Raw genomic sequence first — 22610 nt, 5'->3', positions numbered from 1 at the left:
TTTGTGCTTTTCCCTCTAACACAGGGCTTACTCTGCTGCAACAGCTACTGCAAATAACACTACAAAGTGCCTCTGCTTGTTGCAGTAAAAAGGAAATGCAGCTTCTGATTTACCAACAGACCACATGAAGCCAACCAGGTAAAAAATCAGTACTTTAGGAGTAATGGGAGCATATGTCATATTCAGTCTAACTGAGGTGATGGAACTGCAGATAGAGCTGCTAATTCCTTTATGCCATGGCATCCAAGATAATGATTACAAATAGAAAAATAATAGAAAATTATAAAATGGGACCAGATTGTTTACACAGGAAACTAGCAAAGCTGGGAGGAATTACTACAACTAGGACTTGGGGAAAAACATGATAGATACTAAGAACTATCCTGGATAAACAGAGACTTTTTCTGTGTCTTCCAGACAGGCAAGTGATAGATGACCCTTAGCTAGAAAATGATAGGATGAAAACTACAGCCAAACTTTTGAGGGTGTATGTATATATGTATGTGTGTGCATATGTATCTCTCTATATAGGTATATCTACTGTGACAATACAGAAAAATAATGGAAACATATCAGAAGAGTATGATAAGGTATCAAATAAGTGTTTCACCTGAAGCTTGGACTTGCAGAGCCTGTTACATTACAGGGAGAAGCATGAAAACAAAAATAGGAGGACTAGGTGCCAGGCAGCAAGATATTATTTGGAATAATAATTATGTCTGAAAGTAGTGGGATGTCAAAAGGTGCTAGAAAATACACAGTTCTGGCTTTGAGACTTGAAAAGTTTGCAATGACTCCTAAATGTCAATGTTTTGTAGTGCAGAGGGGAAAGGGAGACACAGAACAAAACGTGTCAAGAGCCCAATTTCTGATACTTTATTTCTGATCCCCTCATTAGGAAAAGATGAGCATTTAGGAAGGTTAAAGAGGAAAATACCCTCCAAACCAAGCAGGGTGACATTGAAGGTAAATTTAAAACCAAAAAACTAATTTTCTTTTTAAAGAGTCAATGACTCTAAATAAAAGGACTAGAAAAACTGAAATCCTCAGATTAAAATAGAAAAGGCTGATAGACAGCCATGGAGTATGGTACCCCTTGGCTGAATGGAATACAAAGACAAAGAAATGCTGATATGACTAAATGGGAAATTTTAGAAGTTATTCAGGCCAAATAGGAAAACTTCAGAGAATAGAAATATAACTGTGTAAAGCTGAAAGGAAGGTATGTAATAGTTACAATGAAATTTGAGGAAGCTAAGAGGGAATCTGAAGAGCAAACAATAGGAAGTTAAAACTGAAAATGAGCATTTACTCAGTACACCAAAAGCAGAAAGTGGAGAAAACGGGCAGGCCACCCAAACAAGTAGAAGTAACAATTAAAGACAATAAGGACATTGCCAAGAATCTAAATGATTTATTTGCATCAATCTTCACTGAGAGGGTGCTGGAGTGGTATCTAAATGAGAGACTTGCACTTTCCAAATATCAAAGATAAGGAGAGGTAACAGACTGAAGGCTCAAGAGAGAAGTTGGTGGAACAAATCAATAAATCAAAGGCATTAAGTCACTGGGTTTATCTGCTATTTCTGGAAGATTTCAGGTTGAAAACTGAGAATTAAGTAACGAAGTTCCTAGCAAATACTTACTACAGCAGAGGACTGGAAGACAGCCAGTATCATAACTGAGTTGGGAATTATTTTTGTTGTCGGTGGTAGATTTTTCACGGTGTTGGAGGAGCCCTGGCAGTTACAGACAGATATGTAATCCTAACTTGCCATCAGGTAATTTGTTTGAAATGTGCTAAAAACCCCCAAGACCCAAACCTCTCAAATTATGAAGCACAGAGACAAACATGACAGGACAGATAAAAGTCAGTACAGTGTCTATAAGGACAAAAAAGGGAGTCTTTGTACCTACTACCAATCTCTGAGATGGTTACACCAGCCAGCTCATCTAAGTTTACCCAAGAGGTCCCAAGACTCACTGTGCAGTCAGGCAAGTAGCAAATCATGACCTCCTTGCTCCCCCATCTTTCACCACTGAGAAGAGAATAATGAGAGGAATGCTGATAATGGTACAGCCAAATAATGTGCAGGTTATGCTGCTCTAGGGTAATCCAGTCCATCCTTGGGCAACGTTGTTAAACCAAGGAAGAATGTACACCTGGAAATGAAAATTTTTAATACACATGGAATATAATGGTGGCCACACTGAAGCTCTGACTGGAGATTTCATGTAGATAAAATGAATGTTAGCCTCTCTTAGGTCAGCTTTTGGGATCTTTCTGCACACTGGCTAATCAAGTCTCTGTACTGCAGGGTTCTTCTCCTTCTCAATCAGCACAGTGACCTGTGCCTTTAATGGTAATACAAGACTGGGAAGTTCAGACTGATGTTTTTAAAAGAATGTATCTTAGCCAAAATTGAGCACTAATTTCACTTCTTCCCAGCTCTCTCCAGCTTTTTATGTAAATCTTTACATAAAGCCATTAAGAACAGAAAAAAAAAGCTCTTTGGAAAATTATGCAGTGATATATTCTTATGCAGCCAACACTCCCAGGGGAAAAAGTGAAAACTACACACAGCCTCCTGCCCCTTTTTATTTCTTGTCAAAGATATTGCCTTTTTTGGCTTTTCTTATATATACACAGAATGATGAACTGATATTTGTAGATTAAATGTCTGGTTTAACTGTGTGGTTTCCACCGTAACAGAAATCTCTCACAAAATGTCAGGTTAGAAATAAAACCAAGCTCTAGAGGGATGAGGTGGAGAAGAAAGTAGAAGGTCCAGTGGTTGAAAAACAAAATGTTAAAACGTGAGCAGAACGCAATATGGATCCATTTCCCAGCTCAGGCTGTGGTATTGGTACATGTGGTTGTTTGGGGCTTGGGGTAGGGACACAGACACATTTCTCACGGAATTGTTTCTGCTTTCTCTATTAACATTGCAACAGAAATTACAAATAGCCCTGCAAGGGGTAGTGCACCTCATCTCTTCCTCCCATGTAAACACAACATTAATACTGAAGATAAAGAAAATGGCAATAAGTCCAGTGTCTTGTTTTCTGCATTTTGCTTGTTAGGTTCCTGTTCGCCCTCCAGCGAACTCCTGTGTGTACCGATGTGAACTGGACCCGTCCACGTTCAAGCAAACACTCACTCAGATTCCTAACACATTCTTTTCTCCCCGTCCAATGGGGAGTTTATTCCTAACAGTTCTGCTCCTTTTAATTATAAACTCCTTTAACGAAGTAGTTCTGAGACCTTGCAGCAGGCAGCAGGAGAGCACCAAGGCTACTAGTTGCCTTTTTACTAGTTTATATTCACTGTTCAGCAAAGAAGTCCACTTAAAGCCTAAGGCCCAGTGCCTTCATGGATGGGCAGCACTGAAATGAGCCTACAAATCAGTATTCCCCTGGTACAAAGTGCCTTATAGGTAAAATCCAATTCTTGCCTAAGAAAGATAAAGGGTTAGAGCCGGGCCCTTTATCTTATGAGACACATGTGAACAAGTCGCTCTGATGAAAACAGACCTTAAACTGACAAGTTTTGTTCACTTTCTGACAGATCTACTGATCTTCTTTACTGGACCACCAAAACTGAAGATGGCAAATAAACACAAGGGAGACATTTCCTTGGCAAGGAAAGGAGCAGCATTTAGGACTGGGGCATAGGCAGGGTGGGATATAGGGGATTTTCCTGATAAAACAATTAATTTGAGAAAAAGAGACCGACCAATACATTGTATACAACTGAACCAGTAAAACACCTTCTCAGGAGTGCAGTATTGTATAAGTGTCCCCTGTGTTTTCAAGGCTAATTCAGACCTTTGGCTCATCCTGCATTAACAAGGTCATCCACGTTTAACAGGGCCCCTGTGAAAGTTCACAGGTGAAAGTTCCTTTTTAGAGTAGTGCAGATTTGAAATTCACAGGACAGCGACCCGAAGATCTTCCTTTACAGATAAAAAGCATGTCAAATTATTAAATAGCAACATGAAATCCTATATTCTGAAGGTCTGTCTGTGCTCTGCAGTCAAGAGAGCGGAGTGCAGTCCCAGCCCCTGGCCAGTCCCCACTTTTGGTGGCTCAGAGGGCGCAGACACCTCACGCAGGCTGAGGCCCGGGCTAGCCAGGAAGGGATGGATGAGCGCAGTCCCGAGGCACGTCCCTTCCAGCTCCTACTGTCCCAAGTTCCATATAAAAACAGGAAGTATCTCTCAGTTTGCAGTGCCGCCGCCGGGCTCCGCGGCGCTAACTGTTGTTCTCGGCCGTGAGATACTTGAGGGCCGCGAAGCCGTAGTGGCGCGACATGTCCTGCTGGAACTCCTCCTTGAGCGTCTTGAGGCAGATGCGGTATTGCTTGTTGGAGCGGAACTTGGTGATGTCGAAGCTGGGCGCGTGCGGCATGTGGATCATGTAGGCGTTGGGCAGCACGGTGAACTCGTACTCCTGCGGGACAAAGGCAGTCAGGGGCAGCCCAACCCAGACCAACCTCCCTGCAATGAGCAGGGACATCTTCAGCTAGACCAGCTTGCCACAGCCCCATCCAACCTGACATTGCATGTTTCCAGGGATGGGGCATTATCCCCTCTGGATAATCCTCCCCAGTGTTCTACTGTCCTCATGGTTAAAACACCCCAACTATTTTAAAACATTTTACTCCATGTAAGTCAAAGAATGGGGAAATAGTACAAAAGGCAAACCTGAAGCCATGTCTGCCACACAGATTTTTCAGTAGGGTGATTGCAACAACACAGCTGTGACTGACAGCATGAGTCTCAAGTGTCCATGCAAAAACACAGCTTTGCCCCTAAAATTTATTTTCCTTGGGATGCTGGAATAAGTTACATTTACAAAGGCAAAACTGCATGGCATATGTTGCTTTGTCTATATGCTAAGATACTTACAGAGACAAAACTGTCCAAAACTATTTATAAACATGAAATAAGGGGAGAAAATGGTATCATTTATAGGCAATGTGTGAAAACGAACCTGCTCATTCCATATGCTTGGAGACATTTTTACTCAAATTAAGTTTTCCTTCACAAAGTTTGTGATACTGTGCTAACTCTCCTTCTCCTGTAAAACTATTTCACTTGTTCTCTTTATATGTGACCAAGTTCTCTTGACAATTTTTGTTGTTAAAAAAGATGGTTGATTTAAGTCTCAATTATTTCTGTTAGATTCTTTCAATTTTTACAGGTAAATATATGATGATTACAGCAAAGCTCAAAAAAGCCTGATTCTTAGACAAGCTGAAAGTTCACTAGTGTAGGATATGCAACAAGCAGCTATCTTCTGCAAGGAACTCAGTAAGGGATGTAAACCTCATTATTCTGTATCCAAATTAAGTACCCCAACCACTTTTTTCATATGGAATTTCAAGAAATCTGAGTTATACTGGATGCAAATTACAAAGAAACTTCGAAGCTTCCACAGGCAAATTTCCTATTTTCTCACACAGTTTCTATCTACAGCTGTTGCTGGATAGATTCATTAACCCTCTCCGTAAAAGAAACTGGCCAGGGAAGGAACAGCCACATAGCATGCTGGCTTTACAGGAAGTGGTGTACAACTTTCCCTGTTTGCAATGTCCAGTCGCTTGTAGATTTAGGAGTCTGTGCAGAGACAAAGAGTATCTGCAGCAGAGAGGCAGAGTACTCCTAAATATTTTAGTAAGGAAAGAGATTTATGGGAAAAAAACACACTTGTGCTGATAAATCTGAATGTATGTGCTGGGCAGTTAAGTGCAGATGCAGCTCTTTCTTCCCTATGAGAATGCCTGCTCCCTGACAGACAGTGATAAAGTGGCAAATCCTTGTGCCAACTTACAGTGTTGTCACATACAGGAATGGGGTCCTCTGAGCTTCTATTTGAGGTGAAAAATGAATAGCAAGAGCAAAATAACCTGACTAATGGGGAACCAAATGTGAAACCAAAGGCTGGCACCATGGAGTGAGGAGAGCTGATAAACTGCAAACTAAAGAAAGTGACTCTAAGGAACCTTAAAACAATAGTCTGGAGCTGCAGAGGAAGATGCATCCCCCTCATACAACCTTTCATTTTGTCTCTGTTTGCATCTCAAGTTAGTAATACTGCAGGTTAGGGACTGTCTACACTTTGCAGTGCAAACTGTTCAGCACAGCAGCATTCCCATCCCTCTGAATGGCCTTCAGGCACATAAAGCCTTTCAAAAAATGTTGAGTCTGCTGCTAATAATCCCCTTTGAAATATGCTGGGCTGGGGTCCTGGAAATGGGACACTCAGAGTCTAGTAGCACAGTCACTGGAAAGGTAGGGAAAGGTTTCCTAATGACCTCGCCCTACTACACGGAAGCCTCTGTTGAGAAGGCAATGCACTTGCAGAACCTCTGTCCTTATCTGCTAGATTATAAATTCTTTAGATGGAGACTGGCATTATCTGTGCATTTGTACAGCATCCAGCTCAGTGGACACCTGCCTGCTCCCGGAATAACCATGATGATTATCTCCATGCCATGTCCAGCTCTGAGGGATGGCAGTGGCACAGGCTCTTGGAAAGGGATCTGGAACAGACCTCTTAGCAGACACTGCAGTTGTGAGGAGCAGTGAAATAACTGAGAAGCTGCTCTGCCTGCTGGTAATGAAGCCAGCCAAGCAGCTGGCAGCAACCTGATCTGTGCACACCCCAAAGCAGAGGAATGCCACAGGAGAAGTAGCCGTGCCATCCCATGTCTCCTCCAGGCTCATTTTGTGGGAGAAGCTGCCAATACTCATGCTGCTACAGAGGAAAATGAAACTTTTTTTTGAATATGATACTGTATTCAAGGCTGGAAGAGTGAGAAAAACAATTTCCCAGAGATAATTCCAACCCAATGGCCATTTAAAATATTTGTGCTATGATCAACTTTGAAAAATGTTTCCACTTGCCATGAATCTCTGTGCTGGGCAGACACCTCTGAAGAGAAGAGTTAAATCCTGAATGCTACATAAGAGCTGCCACTTGGAACATAAGCCTTGTTACCCTTATTAACAAATAATAATCCATTACCACGGCACTCTCCACAACTGATGGTTAATTGATTAGTGCCTGGAAAGTGCACTGGAAAATTACAGTGCTATGGCAGAGCAAAGTACTATTAACATTAATATAAGGGACATTTTTTTTTTCTAGTCTGTAATAATTTTTCTTAACATAAGTAGGTACAAATTTGTTGGGAATGCCCTTGGCAAACAGAGGCCAAGTGGCTGCCAGCCCAAGGTGACCATGTAGTTTTGCAAGCAGCAGTAGAAAATACCCTTCCCACACATGCCTACACACAAATACACTATAGCCCACACCCTAGAGACAAAATCTTCCATGAACTTGCTTCAAGCCTTGAGCTGCTCTGCTTCACATAAACTGGTAAGACTTGAGCAGATAAGGATCTGCTCTATTCCAAATTCATAGCAGAAGCTATCACAGGAGGATAAAGATCACCAAAACCTATTTTTTTGGTTAGCATGAAATGCTTCTAGTTCAAACACTAAGACTGAAACCAAACTGAAAAAAACTACAACAAACCCAAAGTAAAAAGAAATGCCATGACCCAGACCTTGCTGATTAGCACAGTGGGTAGCTCCTCATCCAAGAACAGCAGGGTGATGCAAATCCTGCCATTTCAGTGAGCAGCAGCACTGGGCTCCTACGGAGCCACACTCACTGCCAGCCCCTAAGATCCAGGTTGGCAGCAGGGACCTTGGTAACTCTGATGGCTCAGGTGCCTGTCTGGGACTCCTGAGCTTTCTCTGCATCCTTATTATAAATTCTGCCCAGCAGCTTCATCCCAAGTCACAGACCCAAGAAGCAGGTAGCCCAAGGCTCAAGTACCTGGATCCTTTAGAGTCTGTACCTCAGCCCTAGACTTTGGAAATGTAAGACTTCAGCTTTGCAAAAATGTGCTGTATATCTCAGCCAGAAATTAAAGATGCTTGCCTTGAATTCAACTGAAGACTAGTTTTTGAATTCTAAATTAGCATTTGGGACTCTCAAATGTCAATTTAAATGAAAAAAATCCAGCTAGGTCTACATGTTCCTTAATAAGTGATGGGATTGGCAACAACTGCTGCAATGCTTCAGTCAGGAGGAGAGCACTACAGGGGCTGTGCCTCTGCGAAACAATGAATTTCTTAGGACTGACAAATAAATTAACTCAGACTCAGTTCTTCATTTAATACTTAACAAGCATTAAGCAGAACGCTCCCAACTCAAGAAGCACTCATTAAGGAGCTCAGTAAGGCCAGATGAACATTTTGGTGATGCAAAGCCTGACGCCTTCCTACAGCACACAGATTTTGTTGTAACAACCCCGCTGCAGAGCCCTGGGTGAGACAGTCGCGTGTCATCTGCTCACCTGTGCATCCAGTTCCATGATGTGAGCTACTTTGTTCCAGCCAAATCCCACGAAGCGCCTGTCATACTCCGGGCAGTCCTTCCTGACGACGACGTATGGCTCAAAGTCTGCTTCCCACTCCACGCGGTAGGGGGTGGTGGCTGTTCGCCACTTGGCAAAATTGGTTGGCGCGTGCCCTTTCGTCCAGACGTGGTACCTGAGACACAAACGGCAGGGATGCGGGGAGGCAATTAGACACAAAGCATCTTGGCGAGGCAGCAAAGTATTACCTGCTAGATGAAACGCTCCAAAATCAGGACATTAGCTTACAGTTCACATCATCATTTTCAGGACGCATCAGAGGCAATTTCTAGGACTATTTCCAGCACGCCTCCCAGGGCTCAGTGCTTAAACACATCTAGTTGGTGAAGGATAGTGTGAAAACAGCACCACATGCTAATGTGAGAAACCATTACACAGTACCCTGTCAGTTCATCTGCACTACAAGTGCTGTGTCTTATTCCTAGCAACCAAGCAGCTGCATTGGTCTGCGCTCTAAAATCGGTGTGGAAATCTGCAGCTCAGATAAAGTCCCTAAAATTAGCTATTTCCCCACCACGGTGACATTCATGATCTGTTTTATAGGCAGTTTTATAATTTGCATGAGAGACACCTGCAGCTCTGGATAGATGTTCCGTTTTATTAATTACAGTTATTACTATGGCAGGAACCAAGCTGCATAATTACATTAATAAGTAAAATATTACATAAAGACTTTTCTCCTCTAAGTTCTACATTGTGTGTGCGCATTCTGTGATCTTCAGTAAGGTAATCAATTTGATTTACAGAAAAAGATCCTTTTATATTTTGCTAATCTTGTTTAGGTCACAGCAGGTCTCTTCCTAGCACAGCTTGAATGCACCCCATTAGTGCCAGAGTCAATGACTCTCCCAGCCACTTATTTTAACACTTTCCAAAAATCAATGAGACAAGCTCTTTCTGCAGATTCATAGATTAATTAATGAAACAAAGGCATAGCAGGTATCTGTATTACAACACTGAGATAGACAGGCAACAGAAGGGACAAAACAAATATCCTGCCAATTTGTAAAGTAAGGTACATTGAATCCACAGGGATGACTCACATGCTAAAAGTGAAGGGATGTGAGCATTAAATATTGCAAAATTACAACATGATGTAATGTTTCAAACCCAGAAATTCTCATAACATTGTTAAGCCATTGCTAAAAACAGGAATATAAAATCACAGCCTATGAGTTCTCATTTGGACATATTTGTATGCTTGTAACAGGAGAATCAGAGGTGTTCAGCTTTGCTGACTCTGTTTAGGGCAGCACAGGAAGACTGAATTATTAGGATAGTGTTGGGGTCACAAGTGATGTATGGTCCTTTGTATGCTGCATTTCTAAACTGTAAACAGGTTTCACCACCTTCAGATATCTCACCTAGGGACCAGGAAAAACAAAACCCTTCTGTATTACAAAAACTGACGGTGAAATAATTCTCCAGAGGTTATTAGAAAGCAGTGCCAGATTCACAAAGGTGCTTACAACCCTTAATGCCCTTTGGAATCACTGCCAAAAACCCCATCCCTTTTCCTGGCCTCTTTTGGATATGAATGGCTAACCCAGCCAGTCATGAATGTGCAGCTATCTATGCTGGGGGAAAAAAAAAACCCCAACAGTCACCATGTGGGGTTTATAATGACAGAAGATTGTGGAGGGTGCTGTATCTTCTAAAATCCAACCTCCGGCATTTTGAAATTAATTATGATAATAATAATAATAATAATGACTGCTAAATACTTATTAAGTGATCTGTATCTTCAAAGCCCTGTACAACCTTTGGTTAATTGAGAGATTCCTGCAGAGAAGCAGCCAAATGCTGCTGTTATTCTAGTAACATTCTCCCACTGATTTAAACAAGGGGTAACAAGATAGTAACCATAAAAAGAATTCAATTTCTTTCCACCCTTTTTGGAGATACCAGTGTAAGCATCTATAGCAGCTCAAGTATAACCTCTGTGAGTCAAGAGAGCAAACTAGCAGGGAAAAATAAATAATTGAGAAGAGACAATTAAGGGAAAATATGAGACTGGGGTTGCAGAGACAAAACAAAGCAGAAAGGAAGGGGTAGATTTGATTGTACAAAACCAAATAACATCAGAGTTTATTTACTTGCCTCTTCAGAGTGAGTTATGTAAATGGAAGGAAAGAGAAAGGCAAAAGGATAGCTAAGGTCCTGACAAAGAGGTAAATGAGTATATGATGCTCAGATGAAGTGTACACACAATAGTAATGGACAAGTAATTAGACTGAAAACAAGAATTGTGAGAGCATTATTGTATTACATACAAAGCTGTACATCCAATATATATGGGTTCATACACAGGTAATCTGCTGGAACTAGGTCTTGGTCAATGGCTGATTACCCAAACTGTACTGCAAAGAAAGATAAGCAGATACCATTCCAAGGAGGTCCACAGAGAGGAAGCTGCCATTAAAGGATGAGTAGTTTCCAACAGACTTTATTATCAGTGATGCAGCTGTGAGAGGAGGTTCACTGTCTATACTGCTATTTCATCTCACAGGACAAATGAATAAACATAATTTTCTGCTTGGACCCCTCTCACTCAATATTGAGATACACATTGAATATAAAGGCCACATTCAATCTGACTGAATCCCTGGAGAAGCTTGTGAAAATTTGGAACAACATATTTTTCACTCTGCTCCCAATTTTGACAAACCAAACCAAGTAATTTGATCTCTCTAAAATCACAAAACGTTTCTTTCCCACAGTTCATGGAAAACAACTGGAACACACCACATCCCCTCCTCCTCCACTTTGGATCCAATGTGTCATTTTACTTGATAACTTTTATTTAAAATAAAATGTCAAAAGTATAGTAAACTTTGCTAAAGTTAGCAAAATGAAGTTATTCTTCTCAGTTTTCTTCCTCCCTTCCTCCTCTGAACTTCCTGTTTCAGTGAGATGATGGTGCCACTTCTGTTCTCAGATGTTTAAGCATTTTGCTGGATTGTGGATGCAATCAGTTAATTAGTTAATCAGTTTTGCTTTTTATGTTTTCTCAATAAGATGATGTGTCTCCTGCCTGGCTGTGTGTGGGCAGTACATTTGTGGCTCATCAGCTCTCACCCAGGCCCTGAGCAGGCACATCCTCAGGAGCACACTCCCAGCCACCAGCTGCTAAGGGAGCCAGCGAGCTGGCACAGAGCCTCTGCTGTGGTGGAGGGCTTCACACTGCACACCTTGCCAGCCACAGATGCTCACTTTTCTTCTCTTTTCTTCTGCTGGTGACTGAGGGATGTAATTGAGAGCCGTTGTGTACTTCTTAGCTGCCCAGAGGTAGAAAAGGTCACCATTTCAAAAAGAGGTGACAAAAGCAATTTCAGTGAGGGAAAGATTGTAATCTAGCGTGTGGTGTGAGGGACTGGGATGCTGCAGGCACTCTCAGCAATCACTGTCACAGCAGTCCTCCCCAGCTCACTCCCACCTGCTCAGCATCACATTGCAGCATTATTAAAGCACCTTGAAGGTACAGGTGGAAATTCTCAGCCCAGAGTGCAGATGCTTTGTGGCTGTGGGTAGATTTGAGCAATGAAATGAGCCAAAACAAACTGGGGAAGCATTTGTAAAATGTATACTACATTAATATGTACACCAGCTGCAGACTGCATGTCCTTCAAGTCTTATTTAACCTTGCTTTGGAAAAATTCCCAGTGATGTTAAAGACATTTTTGCCTGAGTGAGACTTGAGAAAGGATTTGCAAATCTGGCTGTGCACATAACACACCAACATGCTGTATAGCTTGAAGATGAAATCTGTAGTGAAAGGCCACCACTGTGCAGCTGACTGCTGGTGGAATGCAACATCTGAAAATCCTGAGGGTGTTATTTTCCACTGGAGACAATTACTTTTTATCAGGTCTCTTGTTAATTTTTATGTCTTTTGTATGTTAAAGAATGATGGCAGAGGGAAAGGTAGTTGCTCTATGAGTATCCTTAAGTAATTTTCCAAAGGCATGCCCCTCTGTCACCTCAAGTTTCTGTTTCAAGGCATAACTGGTAGAATTGTGACACTGATCAGAATTATGTTTTCCAGACTGACACAAGCTGTCTGCTATGACATGTGCATGCAACTGTATGAGGGGAAGGGTGGCTGCTGCAATGAGAGAAGTGTGTAATACAGAGAATGGGAAAAGAGTGAGCAAACCTCTAAAGTGAGAGAAGGATGGGAAAGGTATGATACTGAGCTCCTCCAGCCATGGATAATGCTTAGCTTTTTCATAGCTTTTATCTCTGTATCTCAAAATACTGCATAAAGGAGAGGTGAACATTGTTACCTGTATTTCAGAGAGGGGAACAGAGATGTAAGAAAGCAAAGTGATTCGTGTAGCACCTCTCAGCAGGGCAGTAGTAGAGCTGAGAAGAGAACACAAGTCTCCTAAGCCCCCTCTCTGTGCAACATCATAAGGCCACATTGTACTCTTACCATCACTGAGATGTTTCACAAATGTCTGCTAATCAGACCTTACCACACACACCCAAGAGATGGTTAACCCCTGGTAGTTGCATTTTAAAACTGAAGAGTCTGGCAGATAATAGAAGTGACTTGTTCCCAGCCACAAAAGAAGTCTGCTTCAGAGAGGAGCTCCAAATTTAGGTGTTCTTTGCTTCTTAGCCTCTAGTGAGAGTACTCTCTTACCTCTGCACACAGAAACTAGCTTTTAAGCAGCTGTTTCACACTTTAAAAGAGCATAAGACAAGCCTGCATTTGTTTTTCCAGTAAAGAAGAGAACCAATGGGCAGAGATACATTACTTTTGGTCACATGAGAAGACACAGCTACCCAGATAGTACTCGGCAGCCAAAAAGTAAATTACATGCACTTGAGTGTAATGGTCACACTTGATTTTGTAGTGCAATAAAAAATGATGAAAATAAAACAAATTCGATTTAACAACTGAAGTCCTTCAGCAGAGGACTGTAATATGAGATAAAACGCTGAGCTTACAGACAGAATATATCCACACAATTCTGTTCACTGCCTCTCTAAGAAAAGAGAAAAACATTCCAGTAAGTTTCTTAATGCAGCTGGCAGTGAGAGAGAAGAACAAAATATTCAGAAGAACATAAAGACCAGAGATAATGATCACAGGTTCAGGAGTACTTTCCATTACCTGAATGTAAAGAGGGTTCCCATGTCCAACATAGATAACAGCTCTGCTTTAGACTTGGGGAAGGAGAGGCGGTAGCGTAGGGTCTCAAAGGCAGGAACAATCAGAGCTTTCTTGGTGTTAGCTAGGTCTAGCTGGATGACAGACTTCCTGGCAAAGAAAAACAACAAATAAAAGCAGGAAAATTTTCAACTGAGAAAACCACTGAGCTTTTCAAAGTAAGTGTAGAGAATGGGCAGTAAGATACTATAAATATAACTATGGCCCATATCTTTTCCTACAGGTGCTTCAAATTTTCTTCTGCATTTGGTCTGCTGCTCTAAAAGCAGGGAGAGCAACAGAATTCCAAATGAGCTTGTGTTTGACTGATCAATGTTGCCCTGACAGACTGTTGGCAGCAGAGAAGTGCTCTACACTTGGATGGACTGGGATGCCTCTCTTTCTCCTTTCTGCTGCAAGTTGTTCAGTGCAGAGGCTGTTTTGGTGTCTGAGTGTGTGTGCACATAATGAATTTCACACAGCAGGGCTCTTTTCCAGGCAGGGGCCCTGAGACGACTGTTGCAGCAGAGGAGCAGCTTAGCAATCTCTCATCCTGCCTGCCAGAGGTGCTCAGTCTTTTCTTTCTCAACAAACTAAAACTCAAAGAAAAAGAAGTCACTTTTCCATCCCCCAATTGAATTTTACTATGCCTGTCATTAGAAATAACTCTGTCTCAATTTTCCTTTCATTATCTCCATATTTCATACCAGAAATATGCCTCTCTCTCCCTGTCAAAGTCAGTTCCCCTTAACAGGATTCACTGTCCTGGCTTTTATGTTACTGCAACAAGCAATCAAGGACAATGTTGACAAGCACAAACTCTCTACAGCCTTTTAAGTTGAAGGAATTGGGATCACTGTCCTAATAACAGAAGGACCAAACAAACCATTTTTTTAGGCCCTGAATACCTAGAATTCATTTATACCGCTGTCAGAGAAAAAGAAGATGAGCACAACTACTTAATAAAATCTGAATTTTAGGGAATTCATACCACCCTATAGGCCTGCTCTATAAAAAGCAATCTGTTCTCAGCTCCTTACTGCAAAGTTTGCATTGTTTAAAGAGCCCTTAACATATTCCAGTTAACTTTTCACAACTCAAAGATTTTAACAGCATCTTATAACTAGTTTTGTACTTTCTTCACAAGCTTCTCTCTCACCATCACTAGAGGCCAAGATATCTTCATGTCAATAGATGACTCCTTCACAATCAACATTTGTGACCTTCCAAAGCTGTTGAGCAGTGCCAGTACACAGTCTTTATGATGCTTTTAATTGTTTCTTCCCTTTTACACTTCTGAGAGCAGGGGATACTAATATAGTTTATTTTCCAAAATCTAAGTATTTCTGAGCAATCTATCACCCTCAAACAGTACAGCTTTGGGGATTCAATTCTAGAAGGAGCAGGTAACATTTGTAGTGATGCTCATCCTTTGGGTTCTGCAAGGAAACAGCAGCTTCCATTTATGGCTGTTACTATAACTTTGTTTTATGAAGAGCTTAAAAGGTCCAGGCTAAATTCAGGGCTTGGGACTGTCCAAGAGTAGGAAACAATCCTGCCCACCAAAGTTTAGAGTCTGAAGCTGACCAAAGGTGCAGCAGGCATAAGTAACAGCAGATACTGTCAGACAGGGCAACCTGTGTTGAATCTAGTGTTGAATGTGACTTATTCTCTAAGGTATGGGATATAACCACAAAAATGCTGTCAATACCAGCAATCCTTTCTGCACACTTCCTGCTGCTCCTGTCACCTGCAAATTTCATACAGTTGTCAATGCCTGAACTATTAGAAGGAATAAATTATAGTACCTTCACAAAGAAATCAGAAGGCAGAGGGAACAAAACTGATAGAAGAGCCTGAAATCACTTGCACTGTCAAAGGTCAACAGGAAAAGTCAGGTAAGTGAAGAGAAGCAGATGTCTGAAAACAAGATGCTTTAAGTGCATACAGGCAAACACAGAGATGTGGAGATATTTCCAGAGTGAAATAAAATAGCAGGATATTCTCTGCAGTATTTTCAAGAGATATGTGAGCATCTAAGGTGCATGTTGGTATGGTGGGTTGACCTTGGCTGGACACCAAGTGCCCATCAAGCTGCTCTCAGCCCTCCTCTGCTGGGTAGGGGAGAGAAAATAAGATGGAAAACAATTCATGTGTTAGATAAGGCAGTTTACTAAAGCAAAACCAAAATATTGAGTGTGCACCAACAAAGAGAAAAAGGGAAGATTATATTTTTTCCTTCCCATCAAGTGATGTCTGGCCACTTCCAGGGAAGCAGGGCTTCAGCACACATAGTGGTTGCTCCAGAAGGCAAACATTCTAAACAAAAAATGCCCTACCTTCCTCCTCCTTTTCTTAGCTTTTGTATGTACTGGAGTCAGCATCATTTGGCATGGATTCTACCCGTTCAGTTTGGCTCAGCTGTATTAGTTGCATTCCCTCCCAAGATGTTTCCTGCTCTCTGATGGGGGGCAGAATGATGGAAATACAGCACTGGTGCTGTGCCAGTGCTGCTCAGCAGCAGCCAAAACACTGAAGAGTTATCAACACCTTTCCAGCTACCAATGCAAAGCACAGCACTGTGAGGGATGCTATGGGGAAAGACCTCCAGTTCAGGTGGCAAGGTCGAAGTGGAAGGGCTCTCCCAAATGGAGCTGGGAGTTAAGACACACTCAGACAAGAAGCCCAGCAGCACTGATCTATGAGTAGAATTACATGCCCTTGAGGTGGACTTGGTGACATAACAGCACAGGCCATTTAAACTCTGATTATGGCAGGGAGGACTTGTTAGGGGAAAAAACACCTCTTATTTTCTTCTCATAACTTTGGCTGATGGTCTGCTCTGTGGACAACCAGCTGAAAATCTAACTTCTCCCCACTAGAAGCACATCTACCTTTCATTTTCTGTGGGATGACTTTTTCTCCTGTTTCGAGTGGAGGTGCTATTTGTGGGTTGGTTGGTTCTCTTACACTTTAGGAACAGGAAAATTTTCACTGTTGGTGCTGCCAGATATGCAGAATACAATGTAGGAAGTGCATTTGCTTATTTTGCAAGCTAGCACTGGGTAAACGACTTAATTCTTGCACTATCCTGATAAGGGCTGTTTTTTTGATTCAGTAGTATTGATTCAGTATCCACTTTTCTTTCCTATCATTTTCCCTAAAACCTATAAATAAGAATTTATGACTATGAAGAGCTAGCTCTCTTTGTGCTAGTGTTGTCCAGGAAACCACTTCCCAGGTATCTTTGTGTGTAGACCTGATGTGTCACTCTGACATAGTGAAGGTTGGATTAACTTTTAAATCTAATAAATTGTATTTTTCACAAAGTGGTGAAGAAATGAATCTTAAATCACAAGACTCTCCTCACGGGTTGAATGAACTCCAGCATGTTGATATATATCTTCTAATCTGCATAGTTATTTTCAAAAATTAACACAGAACTCTCATCCTCATGTAAGTAGACAGTATGATCATTCCTGTTTTCAGAGGATAGAGAAGCTCAGACATAGGAAAGTTAGCAACCTAATCCTAAAGCACTCAGAAAAAAAAAAAAGAAAAAAAGAGTCCATTAACTCAAATATGTTTCCACCATTGGAATTTACTAAGTGTTGGTTGCAATTAACAAATATGGCAGGTACTGAGCTTGTGGTCAGAACTGGAGAGTTGTCAACCCACTGTTAAGTTTATTAGAATGCTCTTCTTCCCTGCAAAAACAATGGATTCGTAGGCAATCAACACAAAAACACCAACAGGCACAATCTGAACTACCTCCCTAGCTGAGATGTTGAAAAATAAGCAGAACTACTTCACAACTAATTGTAGGTGACAGGTATAAAACCCGTGGATGGAGTTTGGATGCTAGGGCTCAATTCATGCTAAATGTGTTACTGGAAGCCAAGGGCACATTTTACACAAATGTGTCAGGAAAGAACTTTAATGCTAGCTGTGACACCTGTAGATAAGCAGCCTGTCTCACTGTTTCATGTTAGAAGTCACTGTAGGATGACCCAAACACCTTACTTGCAGCAACTAGAAGAAGCCTTTACATCTGGGGCAATGACAAGATGACCTCAGTAACTATGGTAAGCAGGAAATCTTTAAATTATATACTTCCTTTTGTACTTCACAGAAGACTGAGGCAGGACTAAAAGGGTGTTTGATGGAGATAAAAAGCTTGAAATGGTTTTACTTAGTAGCTGTGAAAAAGCTCAATTAACACAAATCTAAGTGCAAAGCAACAGATAAATAAAGGGATAACCACCAGCTCTATCACCTTCTCCTTCAAAATGGATTGTAACCTTTCTCATATGACACCTTCAAAATACATTGAAAATATTTTTAATAATTTCTTTCTTTCTGAGAATATATTATCTGCAGAGACACAATACGTAATATATGTAAATCAGCAAACTTTCAGTGAGAAGCACTTGCCTGACTTATCCAGTACAAAGTAATGCCTGAAATACTACACTATTTCCATTTGTTTATGGTTGCTCTATCTGAGGAAATAAGGAAAAAAATGTTTTACTCTCTAACGAACAATTGCTGCCATTCAGATAGATAGCACTCATCAGCTATTTGCAGAAGCAGTGGGAACAGTCAATGCAGAAAGACACAGGGTATCCATATTTAAAATAATCTCAGTGCACCTCCCTGCTACTTTGCTTAGAAAAATCATTACTGAAAAAGCCACAAAAGCCTCTAGTCCATATTAAAAAAAAAAAAAAAAAAATCAAATCTGATCACTTTTTAAAGAGCTGGTAGTAGCAGATTAGCAACTTCAATATTCCCAGGCAAGAGACTCTTCAGTCAGAGTGAAGGTGGGATGGGCCTTAAAAAGGCTGGCAGAGTAACACAAAGTCTCAGAGGCAGCAGCTCTCAGAGAGCATCTCTATTTTTTTCTGGAACACCACCAATGCACCATCATGGTGTGTTTAGTTCTGTAATACAGTATCACCCTATAAGCATTATTTCTGTGATTGTAACATCTCAAGGAAATGGTGGTACTTCATTCTGTCCTCTCTCCTCTCTTCTTCCTTTCATTGCTGGATCCCATCTGTGCACTGTGAAGCAGCATGAGAGAACAAGTTCCTTTTCTAGCACTGAATGTCAGTACCAACAGCTGCCATCCTTACTGTGTCCAGCACTGATCTGAAGAAATGTACCAGCATGCAACACTACCATAGAAGAACAGAGAAATTAAGAACAGCTCTTTGTCCACATATCTGGAGACAGCTAATGTGTGCAAGGGACAGAATAACTTTGGAGTGCCCTTAGCATAACTTGAGAAAACTGCAACAAATAAGAGGGAAACAGGTTGACACAGTGTGCTAATACTTCAATGATACAACTGAAATTCAGCACAATGAATGTCATTCTATTCTATTCTATTCTATTCTATTCTATTCTATTCTATTCTATTCTATTCTATTCTATTCTATTCTATTCTATTCTATTCTATTCTATTCTATTCTATTCTATTCTATTCTATTCTATTCTATTCTATTCTATTCTATTCTATTCTATTCCATTCCATTCCATTCCATTCCATTCCATTCCATTCCATTCCATTCCATTCCATTCCATTCCATTCCATTCCATTCCATTCCATTCCATTCCATTCCAGGAAGGCATCTCTAAAGGTCATCTAGCCCAATCTCCCTGCAGTGAGCATCTTCAAAATAGATCAGTTGCTCAGAGCCCCATCCACCCTAACTGAGTATTTGCAGGGATGGGGTACCCACCACCTGTTTGGGCAATCTGTACCAGTGTTTGCCATCCTTATTGCAAAAAACTTAACTCTTTGCATCTCATCTAAATTTCTCCTCTTTTAGTTTAAAACCATTCATCCTTGTCCTATCTCAACAGGTTCTGCTAAAAATGTTTGTCCCTATCTTTCTTATTAAGCCCCCTTTATGTACTGGAAGGCCATAATAAGCTCTCCCTGAAGCCTTCACTTCTCCAGGCTGAACAACCTTAACTCTCTGATCCCTTGCTCACAGAAGACATACTCCACCCGTTTGAACAGTGAAATTGGCCCTGTACATGTTTTACAGAGTTAAGCCTGAAACAAAGGAACTCCTCCATAAGTTCATGACACCAGAAGGCATATTTCCCTTTACATTCCAAATCCCCAGGCTTATGAACTGACAGGGAACACCTACAGGCAGGCCCTCAGTGGAACACTTTGATCAACTTTTACCAAATTAGAACAGAGATGAAAAGCAAAACTGATCAAGAAAAAGGAACTGACATCCTCCTGTCTGGCCACAGGGTGTCCTCCTTGCTCTATGCTTTGGCCTCAGATGACCAGCCCCTGCAGGGGAAAAAGGTCTTTATTAAAAAAACAAGGTCAGTTAATGGATCAGAAGTCTGCAGTTTGCTCAGCCCAACCTGCTCACATGCAGTATGATACAATATACACTGATGCTACTCCTCCCAGTTCCTTATGACAATTATTTTGTCTTGACAGGTCCTGGCACTGTAATCATATTTTTGAGCTAGTTAGACTCATCACCCTCTTTTCAAGATAAAGAACTGAATTAAGAGTGTGTCACATGGACAACAAGTTCAGTAATGCTCTGCATGTTTTTTCTGTCACTGATATTAAGAACCAGAGATGTTTAGAGAAACTGCCTGGTTCACATCTCTGCTAATAAACTATGCTCTTGGACATTTAATAATACTTAACCCAGTTCAATTTTCAACTTGGTTATTCTGCAGCCCCTGAGGAGATTATTCTAATGGCTAACAAGGCTCACATTCAGACCTGTTTTTTTTTCTTTCATAACCATTTTGCTTTACTTTCCACTTACAGTCCCTTCCTCTACTCCAAAAATTTTTGTGCCTTGCCGGACATTGTCGTACCTCAAGTACTTATAAGCTGCCATTTCCAGATCTTTGGGAACAAGTGAGAAGGGTGGGGTGTGGAGAGGCTGAAGTCATGAGTGACAGTGGCAATTCCCTCACTGCCTGCTACCTGAGGTACTCGTAGAGCCCATACATGGGCAGGAAGTCGATGTCGGACAGGAACATGTAGGGGGTGCTGATGTGCTTCATGGCCACGTTCCTGAGCAGGTTCACGGGGTAGAACTGCCCCTCCTTGTAGACGATGTGGTAGCCGACGTTGTGGCGGCTCATCAGGACCTCGGAGCCCTGGGCGTAGCGCAGGAACTGCTGGGCTTCCGCATCCGACAGGTAGAGCGCCAGGCTGATGGGACCTTCCCAGTGCTTGCAGATGGCTTCGAGCATCTGGAGCCTGCAGCAGGAAGGGCAGAGTGAGACAAAGCTATTTCCCTGGCTGGGACTCTGTGCCTGCATTCACCTGATCAAATGCAGGCATCTCTCTCTAAGTGAGACAGATTTGGGACACTTCATATGCTCTGGAAAGCAGTAAATATTTCTACAGCATAATTCATTATTTGAGATGGTGAGTTGAGGTCTCCTTCTGGACAGATGGACTGCACTCCGGCTACCTCTATCTCACCCTAGATCAGATACCTAAAGCACCATCATTTCCTGTCTAAAGCTTTGATGCCACAGGAAAACCCACATGGATAACAGGACTGTCTGGTGGGAGCTTTGAGCAGTTGCAGGGATCTGTTCATGTGGATCTACTTACAGGATAGGGGGCTCATAAACTTCAACTGTCTAGTGCCCAATTCACATTTCAGGTCAAGCTATTTCCACACAGTTAACACTCTACAATTCTCTTCAATAAGTTTGTGGAATTCAGAGGTGACAGATTGTTTTACCTCCTGTTTAGAAAAACCTTCCCCAAATTTTGCAAGGCAGTTAATCAGACCTTAAAGGCTGTTAAAAGAGGTCAAGGGGATACTGACTTAGGTGAACATGCTCATTAGAAGAAGGCTCGCTGTCAGGGAAAAGGACAAAAGGATGACACATTGATAGAAATGGGATTTACTATTAGTAGGGAGTAAGGAGGGAAGGACAAACACAGCATTGCTGTGGAATATCAAAAGAACATTTCAGACAAAACCATCACTGAAAGTACTAACTTGTATATGTTTAGCACTACCTCAAATTTCATGAAATCATTTTTAAACAAGTTGTATTGATGTATATTTTAAAAAATCCCAGCAGTTACAATACTATTGATGAAAATGACAAGAAAAGATTTCATATGCTCACATAAATCAAACCCAACTTAGTCAAAATCATTTAAGTACTTTGGGTAATTTATTGCCTAGAGATTGAGATGTGTCACCCAAAACCACAGCAAGGACTGATTACATAGCCTCTTGATTTAATATGAAGGGAAATGATCAATGCAGCCTAGCCAGATATTCTATTAAAAACTGGGAAGAGTAGATGGTGCAAAATTATTATCTTCACTCAGTTCCAAATGCACATTACTGAATTTTTCCTATTAATATTTATACAAAAAGCAGGAAAAGTTTTCTGCATTATCATAATCTGAGAAAATAATTTCCCCCTCCTATTATCTCCCTAAGATTTGCAAAATAAAGGAATGATATACCAGTAAACACACAGTCTGACTTAACATTAATAGCTTTTTTCCAGCATTTCTCAAAGATTGAGATGATACCAAGATGATATAATCATTTTTTCTTAGATATGAGATATTACCTTACTAGTCTATACCTGGAACATCATTCTCTTTTTATCTGTTATTGAAACAAAGACTATTATCAGCCTGAAACATATAGCTAAATTTGAAACACAAATCAATATAAAACTATCTAAAAGGTATGCAAAGGGTCTAGAATTGTGATTACACAAATAATACATAGGGAAAAAAATACTGTTTTTTGCCTTTTACCAATGTAGTACAAATCTGTTAATCAGGCGACTCCAATCTGTCAGCACTCAAATTTAGGGCATTGTTTTAAAAATGGAAAACTTGCCTAGTTAAAAATGCAGCAAAATGCCTTTTAAGGACTCACTGCAGTGGACATATAACTTATTTAAACAGCACACCTGATAATGCAAAGCTTTTCATGGTGCTGAAGA

At 41.1% G+C, this 22610-nt stretch overlaps 1 protein-coding gene across 1 annotated transcript in view; it reads right to left on the bottom strand.

Moving 5' to 3' along the window:
- Window positions 1-1394: 1394 nt before the first annotated feature.
- Window positions 1395-22610, bottom strand: part of LARGE1 (LARGE xylosyl- and glucuronyltransferase 1) — a 263658-nt gene continuing 242442 nt past the window's right edge. Inside the window, exons 13-16 of the mRNA XM_079303344.1 lie at window positions 20596-20874; window positions 13578-13724; window positions 8375-8570; window positions 1395-4452 (exon numbers count right to left, since the gene is read on the bottom strand). Coding sequence (XP_079159470.1) covers window positions 4255-4452; window positions 8375-8570; window positions 13578-13724; window positions 20596-20874 — 820 coding nt within the window. The 3' untranslated portion in view covers window positions 1395-4254. The remainder of the gene's footprint in view (window positions 4453-8374; window positions 8571-13577; window positions 13725-20595; window positions 20875-22610) is intronic.

Source organism: Erithacus rubecula, assembly GCF_903797595.1.
Source record: "Erithacus rubecula genome assembly, chromosome: 4".
NCBI classification, from domain to species: Eukaryota; Metazoa; Chordata; class Aves; order Passeriformes; family Muscicapidae; genus Erithacus; species Erithacus rubecula.
Note: the sequence above shows the minus strand (reverse complement) of the source record. Positions and strands in the feature narration are given on the sequence as shown.